Source organism: Abramis brama (genome assembly GCF_963993115.1).
Source record: "Abramis brama genome assembly, chromosome: 14".
In the NCBI taxonomy this organism is placed as follows: Eukaryota; Metazoa; Chordata; class Actinopteri; order Cypriniformes; family Leuciscidae; genus Abramis; species Abramis brama.
This window is the reverse complement of record NC_139976.1, coordinates 1,798,714-1,809,477: the sequence shown is the minus strand read 5'-3', so window position 1 is coordinate 1,809,477 and position 10,764 is coordinate 1,798,714. Positions and strand designations below refer to the sequence as shown.

At 36.7% G+C, this 10,764-nt stretch overlaps 2 protein-coding genes across 2 annotated transcripts in view; one reads left to right on the top strand and one right to left on the bottom strand.

Moving 5' to 3' along the window:
• Positions 1-5,417, top strand: part of LOC311096105 (zinc finger CCHC domain-containing protein 24-like) — an 18,670-nt gene extending 13,253 nt beyond the window's left edge. Inside the window, exons 3-4 of the mRNA XM_084135078.1 lie at positions 930-1,094; positions 3,457-5,417. Coding sequence (XP_083991204.1) covers positions 930-1,094; positions 3,457-3,570 — 279 coding nt within the window. The 3' untranslated portion in view covers positions 3,571-5,417. The remainder of the gene's footprint in view (positions 1-929; positions 1,095-3,456) is intronic.
• On the bottom strand, positions 5,416-8,878 carry ppifb (peptidylprolyl isomerase Fb). The gene is made up of 6 exons (XM_084135081.1): positions 8,641-8,878; positions 8,119-8,149; positions 7,952-8,040; positions 7,190-7,286; positions 6,206-6,281; positions 5,416-6,124 (listed from the first exon to the last, which is right to left on the bottom strand). Exons 1-6 carry the CDS (start codon positions 8,788-8,790, stop codon positions 5,989-5,991), a joined length of 579 nt encoding a protein of 192 aa, XP_083991207.1. The 5' UTR covers positions 8,791-8,878; the 3' UTR covers positions 5,416-5,988.
• Between the last annotated feature and the right edge of the window lie 1,886 nt (positions 8,879-10,764).

Genomic DNA, 10,764 nt, shown 5'->3' with positions numbered 1-10,764 from the left:
AAAGACATGCGAGTGTGTCAAACACAGATGCTTGTGCGCAGATTCAGTTATAAAGCTTCATTCAAACAAACCAGTCCTTTAAATCTGAAACATTTACACTGATATTCACTATAGTGCTTCTTCTGGCAACATTTAAACTGCAACATGATACATCTTGAATTGTATTCCACAGTTCAGAATGTTACTGTGATGTAATATCAAATATTCTAATAATGCAACAACTGTAACACTGTAACAGCGTAACGTAACGTTTACATTAAGAACTGCAACATCGAATTACTGTAACAGTTCAACAAATACAGCGCTGGGGTTCCACAAAAACATTAAAAGAAACATCATTAAAGATTGAAAACCTCCATGACACATATAACAGTATTAACATTTACAAAATAATGTACCGTTCAAAAGTTTGGAATAATTTAGTTAATTTTACATTTATTTGATCAAAAACAGTAAAAACAGTGAAATATTCCAATGTAAATCAGCTGTTTTCTATGTGAATATACAGTAAAATGTAATTTATTCCTGTGATCAAAGCTGAATGTTCAGCATCATTACTCCAGTCTTCAGTGTCACATGATCCTTCAGAAATCACTCTAATATCAGTATTGGCTGCTCAAGAAACATTTATGATTATTATCAATGTTGAAAACCGTGACACATTTTATTTTTCAGGATTCTTTACTGAATAGAAAGTTCAAAACAACAGCATTTATTTGAAATGCTTTTGTAACATTATAAATGTCTTTACTGTCTCTTTTGATCAGTTTAATGCATCCTTGATGAATAAAAGTATTAATTTCTCACTGACAACTTTTGAACAATAATATATATTGTACTGAAATATGTTCAGTGTGTGATTCAGTCATTCATTTTTAGTTGAGTCGCCTCTGCATCTACTGATGGACTAAAGATTGTTTTGTTACCAGGCTCGCCCTAAAGGAGAGGGTCTGACGCCGTATCAGGGTAAGAAGAGGTGTTTCGGAGAGTACAAGTGTCCCAAATGCAAGAGGAAATGGATGAGTGGGAACTCGTGGGCGAACATGGGTCAGGAGTGCATCAAATGCCACATCAACGTCTATCCTCACAAACAGGTGAACAGACGCTCACTTTAGACTGAAAACAGCATTTCTGCCATCAGGTTGCAATATCTAAACATCCTTTAAGATACTTTAGCTAAATCAAACAAGATTTAACCAAAAGTCTAATGTTAATGTCACAACACAGAAGGAGACAGACATGTAGGTGTTAAGGTGCAAACAGTGTTTATTAAGCAGAGTGGTGGAGTTTGAAGAAGGCCTGCCTCACCTGGGAGATAAACTGGGTCTGATATGATGTCTTCTGGTAGGCCATAATGACGGAATACTTGTTGGAATAGTAGTTCTGCGGCTTTGAAAGCGGTGGGCAGGCCCTTGATGGGAATGAGTTTGCAGGTTTTTCGATAACTGGTCTACGACAACGAATACACAAGTGTGATGGTTGGACGGAGGGAGGTCGGTCATGAAATCAATGCCTACATGGGACCAGGGGCGTCTGGGTATCGGCAAAAGTACCAACTTCCCTCGGGTAGCTTCCTCTGTGTTGGTGATGGCACAGACTGAGCACCCCTTGATGTACTGGGAGATATCCTGGGCCACCAGTAGCGATCTTGTAGGAGCGAGAGGGTTCGCTGGGTGTCCAGAGCCCGGAGAGGTGTGTGCTGAGTCCATGAGGGACAGACGGATGGTACATATAACTATCCCTCAGGACCTTCCGGTGGAGCAGGTTTGTTGCAGGTGACTTGAAGGAGTTGACTGTCGAGGGACCATTGGATAGGACAGACTACCATGGCTGGAGGGAGAACAGGTTCTGGAGGTGTGGATTCAGGTTCAGGATGGTACAGTCGGTAGGTCACGGTCGAACCGTGTGAAGAACAGAGCCCAAATGGAGAGTCTTGGGTTGAGTCGCTGGGCTTCTCTGAGATATTCTAGGTTCTGGTAATCTGTGATTAACTCAAAATGGCGGTGAGCTCCTCCAGCCAGTGTCTCCATGGAGACTGTAATTCTGGATGAACCTTTGATAAAAGTTGGCAAAGCCTAGAAAGTGTTGGAGTTCCTTTATAGTGACATGTTGGGGCCAGTTGTGAATGGTGTCCACCTTCCTCTGGTCCATTTGGATACCTCGTTGGTTGGTGATATATCCGAGGAACTGGACGGATGGTGTGGAACTCGCACTTCTGGTGATTGGGTGATAATTGGGGCTGTTACGTGTGGCTGACTCTGTGACAGTTTACCCCATTGCTAAATTAAGTGTGAGTCTAACAAAACTTTGGGTAAAAATTGGGTAAAAAAATAAACAGATTCACCTTATGCAATCTGACTTTCCAAGTAAATGTTTCTCGTTTTATGGATGTTTTTTTAAAACTAGAAAACAAGACAAAGAGACTGATTAAGATGTTAATTTCTGTGTTTAGTTTTCCGTCTGGTCCATATAAACACAACTGCATTACAGCTTACGGCTCAGGAACTCAGCGAATGTTTGCAAACTTTCTGGAGTTTCTTTATTGAAGCATTTGTACAAATTCATCTAAACGGACTTGAAACTGTAAAAAGTTGGCGAGCATCTGTTCGTTATTAATCAGGACTTCAGAAACTGGAGACACTGATGTAATAGAGGTCTTTTGGCTCAAGATGAAGCTTTCATGAGGGACTTTGCAGTGTGTTTGGCAGGTTATGAAGTTATGAACCGGGTAGAAAACACTTGATGAAGAGCATCGAGTCGGATCTGCTCTCCTTAACGCTCCTGATGTCCCTTTTTCCTTTGTAATGTTCACCAGATGTTCTTCTGTATTGTAAATGTTGCTATTAAGATTTATGCTTTTATGTAGACATTATGGCTGCTTTTTGGCCTTTTAAAATGAGGAAATATTTGAAACAGTTATGCCCATTTACAAAGGCTTGGTTTTGAGTCTACTAGAACAGGTTTTCCAGCTTGAATGTTGATTATTCTCCTCATATTCTCCATTGTTGCGGCTCCTCTCTTCCCAGTCTGTCAGTAACGCTCTGTTTACTTCCTGTCTCTATGAAGCCCCTCCTTCTGAAAAGCACACTGTGCTCTGATTGGTCGACTGGAGCAGTGTGTTGTGATTGGTCGAGCGCTTCGAGTGTGTTTGGGAAATGTCCCACCCCTTACCATAGCCGCCAGTTTAACACACTACTAATTAACTCAACCAGGCCCCGCCCCTTTATTCTGTGTATGAATTATTATAATGAGGAATATTGTGACGTGTTCCCGGAAGAAACTCAAGACTACAGTGGAGGCGTTTCAGGAGTTCAGAAACACTGAAGGGTGGAGGGACTCTGAAACATTTTTCTTGCTCAAACACCAACATTACACACTCAAGAGAGATGAACATGGATAAGCAGAACAGGTGCTCTTCTAGGGATCTAGGATTTAAAATCTTTCCTGTGTTTGCAGCGTCCTCTGGAGAAACCCGACGGCCTGGACGTATCGGACCAGAGCAAAGAACATCCTCAGCATCTCTGTGAGAAGTGTAAGAAGCTCGGATACTACTGTCGTCGAGTTCAGTGACCTCTGACCCCCGGCACCCTAAAGACGCCCAGATACACCCTCATTCACCTCATGCTCCACGCAATCTGCTCCACTTTAGCTGGACAATAAACACTGATTCATGACTGATTTAAAGCAGAACTCTGAGTAAATGCAACTGAAATGTGTCAGCAGCATTTATGCAATATGTTGATTTCCACAGAAAATATATATTTTTAACAATAAATCTGTGGTTGTTAAAGTAAATGGTGCACCACAATTAAAACTCACCACAACACTTAAACACAAAATTCTGAAAAAACAAAACAAAATAAAAACAAACTGACCCACAACTCTCATTTTATGTGCTGTGAGATATATATATATATATACAGTAGTCAACATTTGAAGAGGATCAAGACAAGAACAGGTATTGTTCAAAATTCATGTATAACTGATGAAAGGTTTTGATCCACTTCAAATCTTGACTACTGTATATATATATAATATCACTCTGAATAGTGTTAATGGTGCAAGTACCTGTTATTTGATATGTTTGCTGTGATTCACATGTGAAATATTTCTTTGGTGGTTTTAATAACACATTTCAGGGCAATAATTTACAGGCAGGACATCAGTATCAGCTAATGGCCGAATGGAAATGTGTCATCACCCTCGATCAGGCGCTCATTCCTGTCCTCCACAACCCCTTTAATTCTGTTGCTTTTTAAAAACAAATACTGAATATTCACACAATGACAAGATGAGCGTGATGTTCATAAAGAGCTGCAGCACAAAACATCACCGAATCAACTCATGATATACTTACTGATGTTTGTGCTGCTCCAAAATGATGTCACTTCCTGTTGGGTGACGTCATCAAGGAAGTGGATTTTTGTTAAATCAAAAAACTAGCAGGATAGAAAGTGACGGGAAAAACCTACAAATTATTAATTAAAATAATAGTGCTGTGAATAAACTTTTTGTTAAGAAAAAAAAACACCTGGGGTATTTTTTAGTTTTTTTTTTTTTTTTTTTTAAATTCCACCCCATATTCAAATCGAGATATTGCAATAACTGAAAACTACTAATATGATTTGCATTTCCACTATATTCCCACATATATAATAAGGTTATGCAAATATACTGCCGAATAGGATCGGCTTTCACATATTCAGTGCATTAATGCATCTAATATCCTCATTTAGACGTTATTATCACGTGTGAGATTCTGTCCAAGAGGCTTTTGATGATGTTGTTTGTGTTGATCTTTAATGAACTTTTTATAGCTCTTATTTTTAACATTTCACGAGTCACTGAAGAACATATTGTGTGATTTTAGGATGCGTATCAAGTGCCTGTTTTTCTACAACTTTTTTTGTGTATTTGGGGAAAAATAATAGTGATGGCAATAGAGATCAGAAACACATTAACAGTATTAATAGGTTTAATTAAACAATGTGACACTCGTTTTTATGTGAAATATACTTTTACATATGCAGTGGCCTTAAGCATTTGAGCGCTTCATGTGTAAAGAAACAAGCACAAACACACACCTGTCAATCAAAAAAAGTGTCAGGGTCTGAACTGATATTTAAGAGCTGCTGTTTAAATGGGTTTGTTCACTTATAATCCAGAGTCAAGTTACTTTTAAGACTGAGGTGCGTCTGTTTAGTGGATGAAATGGTTAAATGTTTAGTCCCAGAATCCTCAGTTAAGCAAAAGCTTGCAGTTCCAGTTCACCTGAATGACATCGGCTTATTGATGCAGAAGTTGTTCTGAACTACATTTACATGAATGACTGTAAATCAGACTGTGAAGTGTGTGTTAATAACCTGTGAAACACAGACATGTGCCTTAAACGAGATCAAATAAACGACTAAAACATCATTTCTTATTGCTCTTGGCTTTATTACTCCAAACTCAATACTGCAGCACACTGGCCACAATTCATAACCTAATGCATGAGAACAAGAGGTCATCAGATGTGACGTGTTTTCAGTCCAGATTAAACACCAATATTATCTGAGAATGACTTAATTCACAGTGGATACCACTTTAAAGGAATAATGCTCCCAAAAATGATAATTATGACATTATTTACACACCCTAATATCATTTCAAACCTGTATGATGTGTTTTTTAACCTGGAATTCAAAAGGAGAATCTTTGTCTTGTTCATTGTGAAACTGCAGAAGATGTATGGGCTAATATGGTGCTTTTGTGCTGTTTTATGACCTTTCTGGCCACTATAAAGAGTTGTTTTATTTTAAATTCTCCTTTTGTGTTCCAGAGAGTAAATAAAGACTATTCCTTTAACACAAAAGTGTCTAGATTTCACATTATGGAGCTTTTGGCGCCTTCTGAACATTTAGAAGTCGACGAATCTGCGGCAGGACAGTAGAAAATGACTCAGTGAACTGACTCAGTGAACCGACTCAGTGAAATGACTCAGTGAATCTACTTGAGTTCTCCACAGTCACTGATGCTGATTCTCTTGGCGGTTCTTCCCGATCGAGATCCCAGCTCCTCCACCTTCCTCACCACGTCCAGCCCTTCTTTAATGCTGCCGAACACCACGTGCTTTCCGTCCAGCCTGGAGAACACACAACACACACTCTCAACATCGCATTCACTCATTCACGGACACATGAAACGGAAGAGGATCTTCTCGTACCACTCCGTTTTGATTGTGCAGATGAAGAACTGGGATCCGTTTGTGTTTGGTCCAGCGTTGGCCATGGACAGAATACCTGGACACACACACACACACACACACACACACACACACATACACACGGAAGAACTTCATGAGTCATAACTAGTGGTTAACTGACATGTGCTTGACGACACAGATATATAGACAGCTGCTGATTTAAATGCATGTTTACACACACACAAATATTTTTTTATTATTTTTTATTTTTTTACACACACAATAACAAATCAATAAGTAAATAAATAGTTATTACTTGTCAGGCAAAATAAACATTTAACAAAAAGACAAAAACAATTAAAAGCAATAAAAAAAAGACAAAATAAGTACAATAAAGTGTAATAGTTGAAAATTAATAAAAAAGGAATGAAATAAAAAAATCTTAAAAACATTACTAACCCGTGTAGATTTGAAATATTAACATGTTATAAATAAAAAAAATAAGTATTGAATAAAATTTCTATATCACTGCATCACATGATTTTTGCTTAAAAATAAGTTAGTTTTGACAATCTGCTCTTTTTCTCTTTCAGATTGATATCAGGGTTTATTTATATTTTATTATAGTATTTTGATATTTTGCTTTTATTTGTATATTTTCATTTTAATTTTAGCTTAAGGTTTAGTAATATTATTATTTGATTTTGTCATTTTTATATATTTCCATTTAGCTTTGATTTTAGCAATTTAAGAATTTTGACTTCAACTTAAGTTGTTGAATTTTTTTCATTTAATATTTTATTTTAGTTAACTAAAACTATTTTTTTAATTTAGTTTTAGTTAACACTAACAGTAATTGCAGCGCCATCTAGAGGCGTTTACCTGTTCCTGCAGAGAACCTGAATGATCGCAGTGACCCAAACAATCATGATGAGAATCAGTGAAAACCTTCACAGACTAAAGAGTGGAAGACGCGTCTATTGAGCAAAGACAGGTGTGTTTTACCTGGTCCGGTGTGTTTCAGTTTGAAGTTCTCGTCCGGAAATCTCGGACCATAGATGGATTTTCCTCCGGTTCCGTTGTGGTTGGTAAAATCTCCTCCCTGAGAGAAACACACTAGTGTAAAAATACATGTAAACACATGTTTAAATACATGATACATGCAAAAAGCATTTGAGGCTTAAAATGAGTATACAAAACAAAATCATCATCAGATGCAGAATTAATTATGCAGGATTAATGCGGTTCTTCTGTGAGGAAGTGTTTTATTCAGTGGTTATTAAAAGGCTTTGTAAAAATCACAATTTAAAGGGATGGTTTACACAAAAATGAAACTTTGTCATCATTTACACACCCTTGTGTCTTTCCAAACCTGTAGGAGTTTCTTTCTGTTGAACACAAAAGAAGATATTGTGAAGAATATCAGTAACCAAACAGTTGACACCCATTGGCTTCCATACTAGGAAAAACAATACTATGGAAGGCAATGGGTGCCATCAACTGTTTGGTTACTGATATTCTTCACAATATTTTCTTTTGTGTTCAGCAGAAGAAAGAAACTCATATAGTTTTGGAAAAACACAAGGGTGTGTAAATGATGATGATTTTTGGGTGAACTATCCCGTTAAGCTTCAAGTGAAAGCCAAACCCAGAAGCGCCGGCGGGTTTGATCATAATCAGCTCATGAAAGCGTGTGTGATCTTGTTCTTCTTCCAGTAATGATGATGATGATGATGATGATGATGATGAGGAGGAGGATCATGTTACCTGACACATGAACTGTGGGATCACCCTGTGGAAGATGGAGCCCTTGTATCCGAAGCCATGTTCACCAGTGCAGAGAGCTCGGAAATTCTCTGTGAAACACACAAAAGATCAAACATGGCACCTGTGTGAGAGAAATAACGAATATAAGCTGTTTTCAAGGGCTTTACCTGCTGTTTTGGGCACAACATCTGAATTCAGCTAAAGTTCAGAGATAGAGAGTTAAAGGTCAATGAAGAACGAGGTCAATTAAAATAACCACACTGCAAAATAAATGCGCATAGGAACTAGCTACATGTGTTGAACATTTAAATATTAGACTGAAAAATTAATGTTTAATAAAAAAACAAAACATTTGTGATATCCAAAACTTTTCAGAAATATGTTATGCGTTTAAGTATTATAAAGTTAAGAATTTTGCAGGTTACTACTATGGAGAAGGCAACGCTAATAAATATTAATTAATTCGAAATGCCGTTACTTTATACACTTTTGCGGAGCGTCCAGTCACGCATTCAAATTAACATCCAAAAAACCCTCGAAGAATTCGCTGATTCGCCAACTGTAGTGTCAAGCGTTCCATTCAGCCAATCAGACGAACTTAACTTGACGAACGTCGGGCTGCGTCATTAATATTCATGAGCCAAGCCTTCTCCATAGTAGAGTTTGTAACCTCTCTCGTGCTCGCTCACCTCGAAGGTGACTCGACCGAGCGGTTCGTTATCCGCCGCGATGTCGAAGAACACCACCGGGTTGTTGTTGGCTTGAGCTCCGGTGGCGTACATGCGCGCCGCGGTGAAGGCCAGCGAGCATAATTTAATCCTGTTACTGATGATTAACATGCTGATTCCGGCTACCGACTCCGCCGAGTTACAGACACACAGGAAGAAGAGCGGAAGAGTCACACGGAAGCTTTTAAAAGCGTGGCGTGTGCGCGCACGTCACATGGGGATTCTTGAAACATAAATCATAATAAAAAAATACATGTTAATTCATATACTATGTGATTAATATAAGTATTAGTAAATATAAGTTACTTAGTAAAATCAGACTATAGAATAAGGGCCTTTGGTAAAATCAAATCAAAAGTAAAATATTGAATCACTATTAAATAATATATATATATATATATTTTAACTTAAGATTATGCTTTTGGTTCTATCGTCAGCAAAGTTCATATTGTCACAGGAAGGAAGAGTCACGCGGAAGCGTTTAAAAGCGTGGCGTGTGCGCGCACGTTACATGGTGATTTCTAAAACATAGATAACATGTGAATTAATATGTGAATAACATGTTAATTAAAATACTATGTTATTAATATAAGTATGAGTACATATACGCTAATTATTCAAATCAAAGACAGAATAAATGGCTGGTCAAATCAAAACTTAAAATATTGAATCACTATTAAACTTTTTTTTTGTTCTATCGAATATTGCCATCAATGCACAATGACATAAAGGTCGAAGGTGACTGTAACATCATACCCTGAACGATTAAAAATGTATTTTAAAGATCTACTGTAAGTGATAAATGATATGTTCAGTCATGCCGTCTCCTTTTCCATACAGATTTCAAATGTTTATCCCCGAAAGCAGTTCATGAACTCACAGAATCAATAATTCAGCTTACTAACACAATAAACATTGAGTCAAAATATTACAGATGAGTTTATTGAGCTTTGGACTGTTTGAAGAAAGCATCTTTTTCTGCTGCTCACGCCATTTAACTACAATCAGAGCAAAGAAATCACAACGCAAGGCTTTATTTCTGAGAGAACAACAGCCGTGATCGCAAACATTAATCTTCACGGGGAAAACCTGATGTTTAATATTTAAATGTAATGATTTCACAGATAAAAACGGTTTAAAATCAGATATTAAAATCACCCGTCTCTTTCATAAAAAATGGAAGACTTGTGTTGCATATTCAAATTCATTAAAAAAAAATCATTGCATGTGTATAATTTTTTTTAGCCATGTGATGCAATCATCAGAACAAGACAAATAATAAAAAATAATTTACCAAAACAAAAAAAATAATAAAATATTCAACATTTTAAACCAATTTCGAATGGCTGTTATAGCTTTTACATACAGCTGCCCTTTCTACAAACGTGTATAGATTTATTTCACATAAGGCTGTTATATTTGCTTGTACATATTAACAATATTTCTCATATTAACATGGAAGTCTGTATTACAATAAACTGAGCTTCTAACAGCTTTACACACCATTGGTTTTCGTGAATGAAAGTGTATTTGAACCAAACTAGTTACGATTATATGTCAGGGTGTTTGTGGCGATTACAGGGTGGTTTCTTTCTGGTCCAATATGGTATTCCAGTCATTACATATACATACATTATATATGTATATACACCACTGTTTAAAAGTTTGAGGTCAATAAAAATTGTTTTGAAAGAAATTAATATTTTGTGTGGCTCAATCAATCTTAAGTATAAATATTACATAATATTAATATTACATGTTTAATATTCCCCCAAAATATGAAGCAACACAGTTTGATAGTAATCATAAATGTTTCTTGAGCAGCCAATACTGATATTAAGAGTGATTTCTGAAGGATCATGTGACACTGAAGACTGGAGTAATGATGCTGAACATTCAGCTTTGATCACAGGAATAAATTATATTTTACAATATATTCATATAGAAAACAGTTATTTTGAATTGTAATAATATTTTACTATTTTACTGTATTTTAGATCAAATAAATGCAGCGTAAGAGACTTCCTAAACATCAAAAAGTCACACCGACCTCAAACTTTTGAACAGTAGTGTACAGTATATTTC